Below are 17,846 nucleotides of genomic sequence, written 5' to 3' on the forward strand. Positions count from 1 at the left end.
TACCTGTCTTGAAGAAAGATAGTCAGAGGTACCGTCTGCTGGGTACCGTTTTCCAAATGCTAGGCTGAGTGGAAGCCTCTGCTCAAGTCTAGATGGCTAAGGGGAGCTGGGTCTTCCCGGGGCAAGATCCCAGCCAGCATTTTTGTCTAGGCAGGTTTCTTTTGTCACTAGGGAACTTTTTCTGAAGACTCAGTTCTGTCATGTTGGGAACATAGGGCAGGAATGACAGTGACAAACATGGTTTAAATTGCGCCCAGTGTGGTGAGAGCTTAAGCTGCTGTTCAGTGGTGCGGCTCGCTGGCCAGATGGCTGGATTTCTTGCAGCCCTTGTTCTCTGACTATAGATGCTACAGGACTAGGAGGGGCTGTGACAAGAGATGCTGGTGGTGTGGTAGTCACTGGTGTCACGGGTCCTGGCTGGCTCTCAGGAGAGCCAGCTGCTTTTAGTGCTCTGAAATGTTCTTGCTTCTGTGTAACCTCTATGTGCTCTGAAAGCAATAGATGAGCTCTTACTGCCAAGCTGCATACTGCATTTTTTAAACTATAGTGTTTTACTGTGGAGCAGACTGAAACTCACCGTTTGAACTGTTTAACTCTGCATGGTTTGAAGCATTACCAGTCTGCAGGACGTTGTGGAATCTGTACCTTATGTGTGTTTTCTTTCAGGAGGTTGTTCAGCTGCCTTTAGAGTTTGTAAAACAACTGTGTTTAAAGATACAGTGTGAAAGACCAGGTAAGGGGGTCGAACAGTGTTTGCATCGTTTGTTTATTTTTGGACAGGTCTCTCGTGTATCCCTGGCTGGCTGGCAACTCCATGTGTAGACCAGCTGACCTTGCAAGCCCAGATACCTGCCTGCTTCTGTTTCCTAAGTGTTGTGATTACAGGCATGTACCACCATGGTTGTCTCGTTTACAGTTTTAAAAGTCTTTGAAGTGTTCAACCCAGGTTAGGTTCAGGCATTTTGCAGCAGTATTGTGGCCAGAGGCTTTGTCTCCAGCCCTATGGTCTCTTTTCTTAGTTTGCTAGTTTCTTAGTTGGCTTTGATGGCAAAAATCAGATTAAAGCTTTTTTCTTTATGATCAAGCATGTAAAGCCCATGTGTTGGTTGTGAAAATATCTCACTATCGACACTGCCAGGCAATAATGCTATAGAATTCTTCATAATAAAATCCTTTCTGATTTGATTCAAAAAATGAAATAGGACTTTGGGGTCTGTCTGGGGCAGGAGCAGGAGCAGGAGGTGGAGGACACAGGACAGCACTGGGCTCTGGTGTTGAAGTCCACAAAGACAGACAGAAGCCAGTTTCAGGGCTCCGTTCACCCACAGATGCTCAGCATCCCCATTCCGTTTCATAATCCCGTGATATGGGCAGTGGTGACTTTTGACAAACCGGTGGGGTGGCAGAGGCAGGCAGATCTCTGAGTTCAAGGTCAGCCTGGACTACAGAGTGAGTTCCAGGACAGCTCAGGCTACACGGAGAGATTTTTTTCTCAGGGGAAAAAATAAAGTGTGATAATTCATGGTGACAAGAACTCTGTGTTGGGTTAAGTCTGACTTTTGGAAGGGAAGCTGGTGCTCCAGAGCCAGGAGCCCACTTCTATCAGAGCTGAGGTGATATGGGAGCACAAAGAATCAGAAGTCGGAAGGAAGGAAGAAAAGGAAGAAAGGGAGGGAGGGAGGGAAGGAAAGGAAGAGAAGGAAGGGAAGGGAGGGAGGGAGGGAGGGAGGGAGGGAGGGGCTGTAGTACACTTCTCCCTGTTCCTGGGCAAAGGGAGTGGTGGAATTGGCGACCATTTCCGAGACTCTTTTCACTTCTGTTTGAAAGTTTCCCAAGGTATGGTCAGGTTTAAAGATTGGCTAAAAGGACCCTAGATCTCAGTTATGTGGTTAGGATCAGTACAATAGGAGGTAAGGATGAATCTGCCAATTGAAGAGTTATGGGTTCTGGAGAGTCCAGACGTCCGCTACAATGACTGTATGTGATGGCATATACCTCCAAGAAGCTTTCTAAGCCTCAGTGTCAAGGGCTTAGAGCTTGACAAGGCTGACCTCCTACTGATTCTCTCAGGTTTTCACTCTGTGAGGATAGCGGTATGTAGCCTGAGGCTATGTACTAGCCTTCCCACTTCCCTATTGCCTGCCAAGGATTCTAGTACTATAGGGCTGGCTATCTCTTACCTTGACTCTCAGGTGTGACTCTTGCTCTGTTTTCCAGAGTCCCGTTGTGACAAGGACCTGGACACACTCAGTGGTTATGCTATGTGCCTTCCCAATTTGACCAGACTTCAGACCTTCCCCTTTGCAGAGCACCGACCGATTCTGTGTGTGGAGATTAAGGTGAGTTTTTATTCACGGTGGCCGGTACTGCCTATAGGTAGAGGGGAGACTGCTCTCAGGCAGTGAGTCTCTCTGCTATGAGTATGTGCTCAGCCTTCCCACAGCTCCCCTACATGCCCTGTGTGCTCTAGTTCCTTCCACCTGGGCTGGGAAAACTTTGGTTAGGGAGAACCAGAGAGAAGCATTTTGGGTGCCCTTCTGTACGGGCTGTTTCTGAAAACATGTCTCCTGTCTATATGGTCTCCTGTCTATATGGTCTCCTGTCCATATGGTCTCCTGTCCATATGGTCTCCTGTCTATGTGGTCTCCTGTCTATGTGGTCTCCTGTCCATGTGGTCTCCTGTCCATGTGGTCTCCTGTCCATATGGTCTCCTGTCTATATGGTCTCCTGTCTATATGGTCTCCTGTCTATATGCTTGCTGCTTCATGTACTGAAGCCCTACGGTGCCTTCTGACTAGGGACTGCTTCCTGTGCAGGAGGGCTTTCTCAGAGGCACAGCCACCCGTGTGCCCTACAGAAGTACCTGTAAACTGCACCAGAGTTCTAGATCTTAGACCAAGACTTCCTTACTTCAGCTGCCTATGTTCAGTAGTTGGCCAATTGCCCAAGAAGACACCAACCAGCCCCAACTCCACAGGGCCATTAAGTCTCTCCTCTTCCTTCCTTCTGAAAGGTGATGACCCCCTGAGGCATCCCTTGGCCCAAGTGCTTGGGTCTTATGATCCTTGAGGGCTGGACATTCTGTCTCTTCAGTTACATTGTCCAGAACGCTAAGCTCAGGACTGTGCTGACAGCAGGCAGATTTTAGAAGGCAGCCGGGATCCCTGACGTTCTGGAAACCTAGCAACTATCAGATGGGCGCTCTGCAGGGCATATATTAATGGCAGTGGGAACAATGGTTGTGCTTCTTGGAGCTGGGAGCCCTGGACCCATCTCCACTCCTTCCAGTCTGCCAGTGGAGAGTACAAAGCTGCTCTGTGTTACACTCCTGTAAGCCAGGCAGAGCTCCACCAGTCCTCTCAGCGAGCGGGCTGGCCTCTGGAGGCAGAGGGGTGTCTACCGTGATGAGGAAAGCTGGAAGCACAACTTCTGGGGATATTTCTACCTGATACTTGCTCTTCTCTATCTCATAGTGCGTGTGTGCGCGTGTGTGCGTGTGTGTGTGTGTGAGTGTGTGTGTATTTTGTGTTGTTTAAGAAGTATGTGATTTCTTCTTAAACATTTTTTTCTCTTATATTACAGCCAAAATGTGGGTTTATTCCTTTCTCAAATGGTGTCACCCACGAGATGAAGCACAAGGTGTGCCGGTACTGCATGCACCAGCACCTCAAGGTGAGACTCGGGCTCAGTGCGAGCGTGCAGAGCGCGGGGCGTATGTGTGTGTGCGAGGAGGTCAGAGACAACTTGTTTGACCTGTGGATCAAACTGTTTATGCAGTGCTGGCCACTAAGTGCCAGGTGTCACGCATGCAAGGCAAGCACCTGCCACCTGAGCTCAGCCCTAGTCCTCCCTTCGCTTGTCTCTCTTGCAGCCCTCCTCTCTAACCCGTCGGGCTCTGCTCTAGCTCTCTGGCCTTTAAACCCATCCCTACGTCATACACAGGGGTAGCAGTTAGAGGCGCTGCATGTGACCGCAGAGCTGGGCTGTCTGGCTCTCCGAGCTTTCACTTCCATCCGCCTTTGCAGCTTTGTTTCCCCTGACTCTCTCTCACGTATGGCAGTGCTCAGCTTGTCCGTGCCTTACAAGTGGTTTGCAGGTGCTTTTCTTGTTTTTCTCTGCGGGCAGTGCTCTTTTTTTTTTTTTTGCATAAACATGTTTAATTAAGTTCAGTTAACTTCTTTTTTATTTGTGTCTTGATGTTTTAGCCAATCAGTCACAGCCAAATCCAGTGGTGAGAGCCTTCCTGGTTTCTTCTGAAGGTTTCATTTGTAATTTTAGATCGCTATTTTCAGTTAAATTTTTTGTGTATGGTGTTTAAGTGTCCAGTTTTATTCTTTTGCATATAGATAGGTATCTGGTTTTCTCAGTTTCTGTGACTGCCCTCTTCTCTAAGCATTGGTCCAGGCCCTTGTTGAAGATGTTTGGCATGTAGCGAGGGGTTCCTCTCTGTTCCTTTTCTTATTGGTATATTTGTCTATCTTCATGCCAGTGCCACACTACTTTGATTACCGTGTTTATTTTTCTTCTTAAAGATTTATATATTTTTATGTGCATTGGTGTTCTGCCTGCACACCTATGCAAGGATGCCCAGATCCTCTGGAACAGTGTTTACAGATGGTTGTGAGCCTCTGTGTGGGTGCTGGGAATTGAACTCAAGTCCTCTGGAAGAGCAGCCAGTGCTCTTAGCCTCTGAGCCATGTCTCCAGCCCCAATTACTTTAGTTTTTTTATACTGGAATGTTTTTATTGCTGATTCAATGTTACAAGATTCCTTCTCTTCTCTCCGTCTTCCTTCCCTCTCTTCCCTCTCCTTTGTCCTTCTCCTTTACCCTCTCTTGCTTTTTAAAGACAGGATCTAATGTAGCCTACGTTGGCTTTGAGGATGATCTCCACCTCTTAGGGGTGTAAGCATGTACTACACCCAGTTCCTGTCCTTGGCTTCCACAGCCCTGGTGTGTGTAGATGGGGGTGTCTTGGAATTTATCTGAACAGTTATGGCTTATCTCCTCTGTTTACTCAACAGAGCTACTGACCTTTCAGTTACTCTCACTTGAGTTGTGTCTTCAACTACACATTTAGTTATTTAGATGATGCTGTATTTGCACCTGTGTGGATATGAGTATGACCTGTGCAGATCCACATACAAGCAAAACACCCATTCCATAACATTTTTTTTTTTTCTTCAGAAGGATAAAGGTTTTTAAAATGTGCTCTTTGATAACTTCATATATAAATATATACCATATACTGGTCTTCCATTCTCTTATCTTATCTCCAACCCCTTTTAATTGTGACTGTTATTAATTAATGTGCTATATGTGTGTATATGTGCATTATGTTTGCATGAGTGAGGAAGCCAAAGGACTACTTTCAGGAGTCACTTCTCTGCTTTGCTGAGGCCAGGTTTGCTCGTTTCTGCCAGATGTTTATTCTGGTCAAGCTGGGTTGCAAGCTTCTGGGGGAGTCTCTGGTGTCTGCCCCCCGCCTCGCTGCAGAAGTGCTGCAATTACACCTTTGTGCTCCACATAGTTTTTTGCTTGGGTTCAGAGATTGAATTCAAGTTTACCCACTGAGCCATCTTGCCAGCCTGCTTAACTGTTTTTGAGATAGGGTCTCATGTGGCCCAGACTGACTGCAAACTTTCTCCTCCTATCTACCTCTCAAGTCCTATACCATGGTCATGCAAACATGTGTGGCTGTTACTATTTGTTTAGTGACTACTCTGCTTATTCTGTAGTGTGTGTGTGTGTGTGTGTGTGTGTGTGTGTGTATGTATGTATGTATATGTTTTAATTTGGGTGTATACATGTTAAGGCACGCATGTGGAGGTCAGTGAACAGTGTTTGGGAGTCAGTTTCCTTTTTACACTGTGAGTTCTGGGACTGGAACCTAGGCCTCCAAGGCTTGCTCTGCAAAACCTTTCCCTCTAAGCTGTCCGCCTCGCCAGCCCCATACAGTCTGCATTCTTGCTCACATAGAGTCCCTGGACTCTTGATTAGCTTACTGGGAGTACTGACGGTTCCTCAGGCCAGTGTCTCTCAGTCTTTGCTGAGGAGGTGAGTGTGTGAGCGCAAGCCCACGTAGTCTTCAGCAGGGTTGGTAAGCTGTGTTTTACCTTTTTCTTCCATGGAACCTCTCTCAGGTAAGGGCAAGGGAGAGCTTAGGGCCTCCTGTGGTCTTTCCAAAGCCTGTTGGTGGTTTTGTAGAGGTCAGGAATGTGTGAGAGCTTTTTGGGACCTCCATGCACCCTCATTACTCAGCTTTTTCTTTTTGAGTTTTAGGTTACATACTTGCTTGCCCTAACTGTTACCCACTGTGTAAGGAAGCCATGTAAATTCTAGCCTCTAGAATTTTTTTGACAAATACCCCCGAAAAGACCTCTGGCAGTGTATGAGCTCTCAGTCAGGTCAGTAAAGACAACCATGCAAGGACAGCCTTCCTGGAGCTGAGAGTCAGGCAGGGCAGGGAATGACAGTTCCGGGGCTGAGGCTCTGCATGTGCTCTCTTCTGTGCTCTCCGTGGAGGCTGCCAGGCTGCTGTGCATGTAACAGTTTCATGTTTGTTTCCCTTGGCTACAGAGAGTGAGCTGGCTAGTTTTATGTCAACCTGACGTAAGCTAGAGTCATTTGGGAAGAGAGAACCTCAGTTAAGAAAGTGTCTCTATTGGATTAGTCTGTGGGACATTTTCTTGATTAGTGATTGATGTGGGAGGGCCCATTCCACAGGGAGCAGAGTATCCTACAAGGAACAGGGTCACCTCTGGATGGGTGGCCCTGGGTTGTATGAGCAGGCTGAGCAAACCATGGGGAACAAGCCCATAAGCAGCTGTCCATGGCTTTTGCCTCTGGGTTTCTGCCCTGCTTGACTTCTTTCCCTGACTTTCCTCAATGACAGAGACAGTAGCGTAGGATGAAATAAACCCATTCTTCCTTACGTCCACTCTGGTAATGGTGTTTTATCATAGCAGCAGAAACCCTAACTAGGACAGAGGGAGGAGCTTAGGACATTTAAAGTGTCAGAAAGAGGACTGGAGAGATGGCTCAGTGGTTAAGAGCACTGACTGATCTTCCAGGGGTCCTGAGTTCAATTCCCAGTAACCACATGGTGGCTCACAACCATCTGTCATGGGGTCTGATGCCCTTGACAATGTACTTAATAAAAATTAATAAAAAAAAAATAAAAATTAAAGTGTCAGAAAGAAACTGGGCATGTTGGTGCCACCTTTAATTTTAGCATTTGTGAGGTAGAGGTAGGCAGATTTCTGCAAGTTCAAGGCTAGCCTGGTTTACAGAGAGAGAGTTCTAGGCCAGCTAAGGTTACACAGTGATATAAAAAACAAAACAAAACAAAAAAATGCATCAAGCTCACTATTCTTATTTAGAGTTAGCTGATTTTCTTTTCTTTTTTTTTAAAAAAAGGTGGATTTTTATTTTTATGTGAATGAATGTTTCTTGCATGTGTGCATGTACTCCATTCCTGGTGCCCACAAAGGCCATAAAGAGGCTGTCAGAATCCTTGGAACTGAGTAACAGTGTGAGCAGCTGTGTACCTGCTGGTACGGGAACCTGAGTTCTCTGCCAGAGCAACTAGTGCTCCTAACGTTACAGCAGACCTGTCCACTTCTTCAGCTGTTGTTTCTTACATATGAAAACCATGCCCAGCTTATAGGATAGGATTAAGAAGTATATACTTTAAAGTTATGGAACAACACCCATTCATAACTGGTAGTTAGAGCTCCTTCTAGTGAGATTCATCTTATTGGCTCGGTTATCTTTCCAGACATGTTCCTACAGTAACAATATACACATAGCACAGGTGGAGGTGGAGGAGGAGGAGGAGGCGGAGGGAGGAGTTGGAGGAGGAGGAGGGGGAGGAGGAGCTACCTCCTTCCACGTTTTCTCTCGTTGGAGCATGCAGATACACATACGAGGCAAAGTAGGATTGTGTTGTTTGTACTGGTTCTACCCAGTGCTTTCCCCTCACAGTGCTCTCTGAGGGTTCCGTGTTGTGTGTTTTTCTCAAAATGTGTTTGATATGTAAGTATACTTTTAAAGCAAGCATGACATCACATTATATGTGTTGTTCTGCCAGTTGAATAAATATTGACGGGTGTAAGTCCACCTTTTGGAGTGGCTGCGTTCATACACGCATTCATCCCGTCCTTGTGTGGGATCTGCCGAGTGAATAGATACCTTAATGTCTGCAGCAAAAGCCATGTCCCTATCCCTGTTGCCTCTTTGCTCTGTGTAGTTATTCTAGGTTCCTTTAGGTTTTCTCAGTTGGGGGATGTATACATTTTACGTTTTGGTGGTTACAACTCAAGGTTGTGCCAGGTGGCAGCACAAGACTGCATGTGCAGTGTCCTTCCCTGGCTCTTAGCAACTTAGAGACTTGCCATTCTCATTGCCAAACCTTCAAGTGCCTGCTGTTTTCTCTGCTCACAGGAGGGCTGAACTGACAGCGACTGGGGCCGAAAGTTAACTGGAGTTCCCTAGGCGAGGGGTTGAGTTGGCTCCTTCCTAATTAGGGTTGTACACCTGGGACCTTTCCCAGGTCAAGGCTGCAGCCTGCCCGTTATGCTAGTTTTTGTTTTGTTTTTGAGTTATTTGTAGTCACAGACAAAGTATTTGATAAGGTCATATTGGTGTTTTACCAGGTAGCGACTGGAAAGTGGAAGAAAATCAGTAAATACTGTCCCCTTGACCTCTACTCAGGGTAAGAGCCCCTCTCATTTGCTGTTTGGAGGGTGGGTGGTGCCTGCTAAGGGAGGACCTTGAGGTGGGGATTTTGAGAGTTATTTTGTGAGGTATTGATAGTATGTTTATATGAGAAGAGGGGGTCGGGGGTTCAGAGCCTTTTCTGTGAAGTGAGGGTACTGGGGCTTGGGATCTTCTATGAGGGGGACGCTGGGGGCTGTGAGGTGAACGCAAGAGGATGGAGTGTTTTGTACTGTGGGGAAAGCTGGGTGTGTTCTGTAAGCCGGTGGTAGTTACTGTCTGACATGTCAGCAGTGGGGTATGTTCTGTGAGGTGGGTGTTCCTGAGGTTGGAACTATTTATGGAGGTGATGTGAGGTGTGACGTGTGGGGTTTGGTGAGATGGGAAATGGAGGTGTTCTGTGAGGTGGAGATGGGGCCATGCTCTGTCTGGAGGGCTCTTTGCTCATTCTAGAAAACAAAATGTTATTATTCCTGGGAGAACCAAATCAGGTTGGCAGTGCATAGTGGGAGAGTCATGATTGATTTACCTGTGCACCCAAGGCTGCATGTTTTGAAGCAAACAATAAATCAGAGTATTGTTGAGAATTTGTAACTTGTCAAACATGAGTCAGGAGCCATCCTTGAAATGCTCATAATGCAGCCTTTTCAGAGCTGGCCGTGGTGACTGTGCTGATGTGTTGTCCCTTGTGTGACCTCAGGACATGGCCTGGAATCCTTGCCTGGGATGGGTTTGCATCCCTGGGAGCCCTGTAGATTTCATGTGGGAGTGAGAAGGGGGCTGTGTTCAGGGACACTGATGGAGGTACCTGGGTAAGGTTAGGTCTGGAGCGTGAGTGGCCGTGAGGAGGAGGCAGCAGGAGCCGTTTGCCAATGAGCAGGGCAAAGTTCAAGAGGGGACAGTCCCCAGATCTCCAAGGTGGAGGGAGGGTGGAAGTCCCATGTTCCTGCCTCTTTTAGGCTTCTTGAACTTTGCAGAGGTCTGTCACAGAGGTCACAGTGTTTGAGTGCCTGCTGCAGCTGAGGACCAAGGGAGGAGAGCTACATGGACTGAGTGATTGATGAGCCATGGCTTTCTGGTTCTCCTGTCTGCGGATTCCTCATGGCTGCCTATGAGCCCTAGACTAAGCTCTCTTCCCGCACTCGGGCTCCAGTTATTGAGTGAAGGTAGCCCCCAGCTCAGTCTGGACTGTATGTGTGGATCCGAGACCCAGCCTGCTGCCTTCATTACCTTCATTGCTTTGTCCTTTCAGAAATAAGCAGCGTATGCACTTTGCCTTGAAGAGTCTGCTGCAGGAGGCGCAGAATAACCTTAGGATATTTAAGGTAAGGGCTGTTTCCAGTCCATGCTGGTTTCCAAGTAAGCCAGAGGCTGTGACCACATACATTGAGGTGTCTAGGCTGGCTGGCTTCAGATGGAACTCTGTCCCTTGATATTGCAGGAAGGGCGGATGGAGCTGAAGGAGGGAGGGGACAGGGCAAGGCTAGCTAGTGGCTATGGCCATGATGGGAACCTATCTCTAGAGTTCTCTTTGCCATTGTCCTAGTGGGCCATAGGCTCGAGGCAGCATGAGGCTTGTGTGAGGAAGCAGGACTGAGAATGGGCTTCTCCAGGCCTGGGAAAAGTGATGGCTGACTAGAGATCCTGTCTTCTGGCTGGCTGGTGTGTCCTGGGCTGGTGTTAACTGGATCTAACTTAAGAATTTCCTTGCCCTAGAGTAATCAACATTCTTCTCTATCTATCTCCATCTCCCCAAATCCAGGAATGGATGACAGTTTTAATTAATTTCACTCTTTCAAAAAATAAAAATAACAATGGCTGTGGGCGTGCCCTTGCTGTGGTTACCTGTGTGGAGACCGGGCAGCCCCTGTGAATCAGTTCTCTTTCCACAGTGGATGATCAGGGAATTGAATTAAGGTAACCACCAAATCAAGTCATCCCTGTCCCCAGAGATTTATTTATTTATTTTTTTTACTCTTTGAGAGATTAGGAATCTGATATTTGAGTCCTGGAGATAAGTCTCTAACTTTGAGCCCATTTTTGAACCTGTCAGGTCACATTTGAGGTATATGGTCTACAGTTTCTCTGTAATCTGCATGGAAGAATCTAGAGATCAGCTAGTACTTCCCCAAGAGGCAGGTTAAGGAAAGTGATCTGCAATTGCTTTTTTAAAATTAAAAAAATTCATCTTTTATTGTGTTTGTGTATATGTGTATATGTGTCATGCATATGTCATGGTGCATATGTGTAAGTCAGAGGACAACTTGCAGGGGTTGGTTCTGTCTTTCCATCATGTGTGTTCTGTCTTTCCATCATGTGTGTTCTTGGCTTTATACTAAAGTCATCAAGCTTGGTGGAAAGCACCCTCATCCACTGAGTCATCTTGCTGGCCCTGTGACGGCTTTTTAAAACAGTGGGGTAGCAGCACAGTGAGCTCAGCACAGTGCTCTCTGGTTCCATTGCTGTGCTCTTGATTTTCCCTCAAATTCTGCAAACCAGCAAAGCAGAAAATTCCTGAGGCTCTGCTAGTCCCCACTTGGAGAAGCTGCCTGGTTGTACGCAGTGATCCCATGCTGGATTCTTGACTTGTAGTGAGAGACAGTGTTGAGTTCAAGGAGCCCTTGTTAGAGGGTCACTTTTCTACCTAGGTGGTGGGTCTGCTGGATGCCCCATAAGGTCCTTGCATGGCTATATGTTTGTATGTGTAAACATTGTCTCTGGATTTCACATTTACAATGTCTCTCAAGTTTAGACCCTTGATGCTGGGGTGAGACCTTGCTGTGAGGACTCCCTTGGCCACTTTTGGGCCTGGAGGAGGGGCCAGCTTCACCATGGGCACAAATGGCTCTACTCTGGATGTCAGGTGACCGTCTTAGCTCCACTTTGGTCATCCTCTTCCTCCCCTTGCCTAGCATGGTGAACAGTGCTTTTGTTTGTCTCTCGGACGGCACCTAGACAGGACCTCTAGAGAGACATCCCAGGATCCAGTGAGGAGGGGGGGCCTTCCCATACCTCTCAAGAGCAGAGACTGTCCTCTTGGCTACTACTGCTCTCCTGAGCCCTTAACATCTCACACTAACTCATTGCCTCAGAGCATTAGAGGGTCAGCCCTCTAAGTTGTTACTTTCTGAGGCATTTCCACCTTATGCCATAGACCTGCGGCCACCTTGTGGTGTCTTTGAATAGAGCCTTATAGGTCCTGGGATGTTGTGTCTGTTCCTATTTTGTTGTTCACACCAACCAGACTCCATGTGGAGAAGATGCCGAGGGCAGGGGTCTCCAGGGTAGTTCTAGAGGGCCCACCAAATGGCTAAAGTATGGAGGTGTGTAGTTCAAAGAACCTTGAAATGCTCCTGCTGCTGCCCATGGGTCAGGCCCAGTGTCAGCATTGGGTAGCATGTGTCCTTGCTTGAGCTCTGGGAATGAGTGAGTCTGAATGATGTGTGGTAAGGAACATCTTTTAGGGGCTCTATGAAGATCAATAGTCTTAAAACAGGAGGTATCCATGTCAGTGATCCAGTTACTCCTCTCACCACAGGACTGACTCTGGTCTTCCACCAGCTCTGGGGACTGGGGCCTAGCCCTAATCCCTAGTCACTGCTTGGGCCCTCAAGTAAATGGTGATTTGTGGACATCTGTGGTTTTGTGGTCAGCATGTGCTTGCAGACACACTGTGAGATCATTGTCTGAGGGTGTCAGTTCAGGAAGCTGGTCTCAAGTTTGGACCTTTCCTCCTTCGATTCATGCCTCATGGCATAGCATGGAGAGTGGGATTCCTCCAAGGAGCCAGTGTGCAGCAACCCCGATTAGACTTATCTGAGAACATGGGGGTCCTGTGTCTGTGCCCTGCCCTGCTTGTGTTTCCATCAGTTTGTGTGACCCACCTCCCTTTCCTTTTTTTCCCCTGCCTAAAGAATGGAGAGCTGATTTATGGCTGTGCTGATGCCCGGAGCCCCGTGGCTGACTTGAAGGCGCTTGCACACCACCTGAAGCCCTTCTTCTTCCCTTCCAATGGCTTGGCCAGTGGGCCTCAGTGCACGAGGGCTGTGATCCGGGAGCTGGTGCATGTTATCACCAGGGTGCTGCTCAGCACCTCAGACAAAGGCCGAGCGGGTGCCTTGAGGCTTGGGCTCCAGGGCGCACGAGTCTGTGAAGCCAGCCCGTTCAGCAGGAGCCTACATCACCAAGGTAGGGCCTGGTCTTCCCTAATCAGGTTGTGGGGTCTACCCATGGGTATCCAGAGTGGAACCTGCAAAGTGACCTCTGTGTCCCTGCCTGTCTTCGTGGCACCTCTGGGGATGTGGTCTAGCTGCACAGAATGAGCCTTAGCTGACTCAGAGGGTCAAGACTTGTTTTTGCATCTGTAGGTGCTTTGTAAGCTGCTTGTCACACTTGGATCATATGGTTTCTAGCAATATATTGTGTGTCTCCTGCAGTGACTCATGCTTTCAACTATACTTTGTTCCTCTTGACCGCCATCTTGACTTTGGATACAGATTCTCCTTAGTCTGCATGTAAGAAAGCAGGAGTCCTTTGTAGCGGGGCTGAGTGCCATGGAATGAGGACAGAATGACAGGGCTTCTTGGTCAGTAGGAGGGAGGTGGGTCAACCCTGCCACTGTAATGTGTTGTGATGACTCACGAATCAGGGTCAGGTGTGACTCTCGGGGACTGCAGAGAATTTAGTTTGATAGTGCCCCGTGTCCTTCAGAAACCCCACAGGCCTCACCTTCCTCGTTACTTCCCTATGCCAACTGCTTTTGAAAATATATATTTTTTAAACTATAAGTGAATTTTTGGGGGTTAGTTCTTGTTTTGAAAGCAGTTCCTTATTGTTTTAAAAATTTGGTTGAAATTAAACCCATAGTCTGAGGGGACACAGATGGGTGCTGGCACTTAGGTGATCTGGGGACTCGAGGAGGCTCTCTGACACCGGAGCTTCCCTCACAGACCTTCCTGACACTGATACGTGAATAGGCCTAAGTCATGGATGAGTAATATCTGAAACAGTATACTCATGTTTTCTTGTAACCTATGGTTTCTTAAATAGTGTAGGTCTATCAGCACATGTGGGTTTTCATCTTTTAGCTACTGTACATGTTCATGGCATGGCTATCCTGCTATCTTGACACAGGGCATCTGTTGTGTGGCTCAGAGTGTCTGCTGTAGTGCTTGAGTATATATTGTGCCCTCCTGTTTTTGCCATAGTTGATTCTGAGAGATGTCAGGGACGTCAGGCCCCAATTGAGAAGGTGCTGTATACATTGTGAGTGCATGGGTGAAGGATGGAGCTTGGCTTTCTCACTGTCCCAGTGAGGACAGGACCTGGCCAATGGTCTTAACCACCATCTGTGGCTCTGTATGTTTAGCTTGTCCTGTGGCAGCCAGATCTTGCCCCTCTCTGTGTGTACTTAATGGTTTTTGACTCTGGAAACCCAGTTGGTCTTGAGGGTCTTGATGTTTGAATAATTTTTTGCAGTTCTTTAAGCTTAAATATAAAGTGACTTCTAAGGCATGCAATGGAGTTATAGCACGGGGCCTAAGGGAGAGGCATTGTTTATACTTTGTTTTGTGTGTGTAGAGCCACTGGGTCCTTAGGGTGGTCTGAGGTCAGTCAGCCTTGTACTTTTGTGAGGTGAGCAGATCTGCTACAGAGAGTGTTAGGCTGGAGCCTATAGGCCTTGTCTGTGCACTCAGAGTAGTGAGCTCTGTTGTCTGCGCTGGCCGGGGTCTCCCTCCACAGTCTTCAAGTGTTGATTATAAACCTGCTTTCGTTCTCCCCTGATGTTCTTGGTAGGAAAAAACACCCCAGAGCACTCGGGGTTACCGAAGGGCTGTCTTCTGTACAAAACCCTCCAGGTGCAGATGTTGGACCAGCTGGACATCGAAGGCCTCTACCCTCTGTACAACCGGGTTGAGCAATACCTGGAGGAGTTTCCTGAGGAGAGGTGAGGCTGGCACCAGAGGAAGCTGTGAAGCTAGGCTGGGGTCAAGGTTGCCTGAACTCCAGAACAAAACAAAGCTCCTAGAATGTGGCTGTAGGAGGTGCCTACAACTAATTCTGCCCAGGATGTCCCTTGCTCGGCTGTGCCAGGGTCTCTGAGATTCATGGTCACTAAGACCCTAGAAGTAAAGCACCTATGCATGCGACCATTCAGAAATCCTGTGTCAGGGCCTGCCCTGTAGAGGGCAGTGTTGTCCCACAGGCTGCTCCTGGAACACGGTCTTGGTAGCTCCTTAGCAGGCTCTGCCACGCCTAGGGCCTGGGCCTGCACTGGGTCCCCATGTCCACACCTGCAGTGTCTCATGAGCAGGTTCTTTCTGTACATCATTGGCTTTTGCTCAGAGTGTGGTGGACAGCTCAGGCTCAGCCTCGGCCTCCTAGAGCCTGGGTTTTGTGGAAGATCTTGGGTTGCAGAATCAGGCTTAATGAGAGAGAGCAGATCTCCTAGGTGCCTTTCAAAAATATGATTGTTGGGCTACACTGTGTGATACAGAACATATTAGTGTCTGAAAGTCCTTAGAGCTTTGCCACCCTGCTGATTTGGTCTTGGTGATTTTCCTTCAGGAAAACATTACAGATAGATGGGCCTTATGATGAAGTATTTTACCAGAAACTGCTTGATCTATCCACTGAGGATGATGGGACAGTGGCCTTTGCATTAACAAAGGTGAGTAGACCCATTGAGAAGCTCTATGCCTTCCTGAGAGTTTTCCTTCTCTCCCCTCCACAGCAGTGACAGCCCAGAACTTAAAGCAGAGAAGCTGCACTGTTAGATGGGCTGAGCAGGTGACCATAATGCAGGGTCTAAGTGGAATTTCTCTTGGCTGTAACAGGCCAGAGGTAGGCCCCAGGGCTTGGTGGCCCTGAGCCCCACCTTTTGGAACCTGTTCTTCCTTGGCTGAAAGAATTCCATTGGCAACATTAAAAAAGTGCCGGTGCCTAGGAGCTGGCTCTGAGATGGGCTACTTACCAGGTGTCAGATGTCCCCAGAGAAGTGAGGACCTATGCTCGCTGTAGAACTGTACAAAGATGCTCACAGAGCGCTGTTGCTGAGCTCAGGGAAGAACTATTGCTCCCCCGTGTTGTCAGCAGGTGACCGTATATACTAGGTTAGAGGTCAGACTTGCGGCTCCCCTGGATTTGTTGTATGGATAGACCAGGGAGCACTTCTGACCAACAGAACAGTTCCCACAGGGTCCACAGTGAGGACTATGTGTGCACAGCACTCTTTGAAAATGATTTGGAGCACTGGTTCTTACGGTTTGGGAAGGGGAGATGCTTGTGGAAGTTCAGAGTCCCGTGGTAATAGCAAATCACAAACATGTATATGGATGTGGAGATCTAACAGGTCACATCAAAGTCATGTTCATTTCCCATCATGATGCTACTGTGTAGTTTTGAGATGTTGCCGGTAACTAGGCCCAAAGCTGGAGGACTTTGTGTGTTAGAATGTGGAGCTTGTGCTCTCTATCTCTCTCTCTCTCTCTCTCTCCCTCTCTCTCTCTCCTCTCTCTCTCTCTCTCTCTCTCTCTCTCTCTCTCTCTCTCTCTCTCTCTCTCTCCTCCCTCCCTCCCTCCCCCCCTATTCCTGGTTTTTCAAGACAGGGTTTCTCTGTGTAGCCCTGGCTGTCCTGAAACTCAACTATCTAGTCCAGGTTGGCCTCGAAATGACAGAGATCCGTCTGCCTCCTGAGTGCTGGGATTAAAGGTGTGGGCCACCACTGCCTGGCCATTCTTTTCTCTTTTTAAAGTCATGTTTTAAAAATGTATTTGGTGGTTGGTTATGTGCCTCAATGAGAGTGTGGAGGTCAGAGTGCTGTCTGTTTTCCTCTGGGTTCTGGGAATTGAACTCAGGTTGTCGGGTTTGGCAGCAAGTGCTTTTACCTCTGAGCCATCTACCAGCCCTCTTTTTCTGTTCTTGAGGCAGGGTCTCACTCTGTAGCCCAGGGTAGATCTCTTTGTCATCTCTTTGGACTGAGCCTCCCGAGTATACCACATTCCAACTGCTCTATTTCTCTTTTAGGATGGATATATGTTCAGGTAGTTGGAACTGGAGACAGTGCTTAATAAAGCTGAAATTCAGGAGGAGTGAGCTGAGAGTAACCAGTGCAAAAGCTCATCTGCTCCCGTTTACTTAGATGGACCAGGTCCTCTTACAGATACTGTCATCTTGGGACACCATGACCCTTCCCACCTCTAACTTTGTTGAGCAGTACCTGGAGGTTGAGTCAGTGGGCTTTCTAGAAAGGGCCAGAATTCAGTGTTTCAGGTTAGGTGGGCCTCTTATCTGCTGGCAGCCTTAATAATTGTCTTAGGTAGGGTTTCAGAGCTGTGAAGAGAGACCACGACCAAGGCAACTCTTATAAAGGACAACGCGTTTAATTGGGGCCCGAGGTTCAGTTCATTATCTTATGGTGGGACGCATGGCAGTATCCAGGAATGCATGGTGCAGGAGGAGCTGAGAGTTCCAACTCTTGTTCCAAAGGCAGCTAAGAGAAGACTGGCTTCCATGCATCTAGGAAGAGGGTCTTAAAGCCCACCCCCACAGTGACACACTTCCTCCAGCAAGGCCACACCCACTCCAACAAGGCTACTCCTAATAGTGCTGTTCCTTGGGCCAAGCATATTCACACCACCACAGCATTGCTCTTGTAGTTCAGGAGTATCCATCAGTGGGGCAGAGCAGAGAGGGATGTGTCAGCAAAGCTGTCCTAGAAACAGGTTGGGGAGGACTGGAGTGACGGTCCCCATCAGGGTGCTCACCCGTGTGTTCCCTTTACTCAGCATCTTCTTTGCTCCTCTGACTGGAGTTATCTGTGTTTTTTCCACTGGTGGCATGTCCAATTCACCAATGCATGTTCAATTGAAAAGTTACACACTTGTTTGTGTCCCCAGCTGGCACACGATATGGGATGCTTTAATTACCGTTGTTCCCCAGTATATGTGCACTTACTGTTTGATATTCTTAGGTTTGGGGGTAGCAGGCAGCATGTTAGTCAAGCACTCTAGCACGTAGCTGTAGCTTAGACAGTCTTCAAGGTCCCAGTTTTGAGTATTGTTTTTGACATGTTTGTCTAGATTTATTCATGTGTTAGACCATTATCATTGCCTGACTTTTTTGTCACTCA

General features: G+C 47.8%; 1 protein-coding gene across 2 annotated transcripts in view; it reads left to right on the plus strand.

Moving 5' to 3' along the window:
* Positions 1–17,846, plus strand: part of Ippk (inositol-pentakisphosphate 2-kinase) — a 38,717-nt gene that overhangs the window by 10,792 nt on the left and 10,079 nt on the right. For both annotated transcript variants that reach the window (XM_032884548.1, XM_032884549.1), the window contains exons 4-11: positions 667–733; positions 2,218–2,339; positions 3,583–3,672; positions 8,656–8,714; positions 9,969–10,041; positions 12,631–12,904; positions 14,513–14,663; positions 15,284–15,386. In XM_032884548.1, coding sequence (XP_032740439.1) covers positions 667–733; positions 2,218–2,339; positions 3,583–3,672; positions 8,656–8,714; positions 9,969–10,041; positions 12,631–12,904; positions 14,513–14,663; positions 15,284–15,386 — 939 coding nt within the window. The remainder of the gene's footprint in view (positions 1–666; positions 734–2,217; positions 2,340–3,582; positions 3,673–8,655; positions 8,715–9,968; positions 10,042–12,630; positions 12,905–14,512; positions 14,664–15,283; positions 15,387–17,846) is intronic.

This window comes from Rattus rattus, chromosome 14, assembly GCF_011064425.1.
Source record: "Rattus rattus isolate New Zealand chromosome 14, Rrattus_CSIRO_v1, whole genome shotgun sequence".
Taxonomy (NCBI): Eukaryota; Metazoa; Chordata; class Mammalia; order Rodentia; family Muridae; genus Rattus; species Rattus rattus.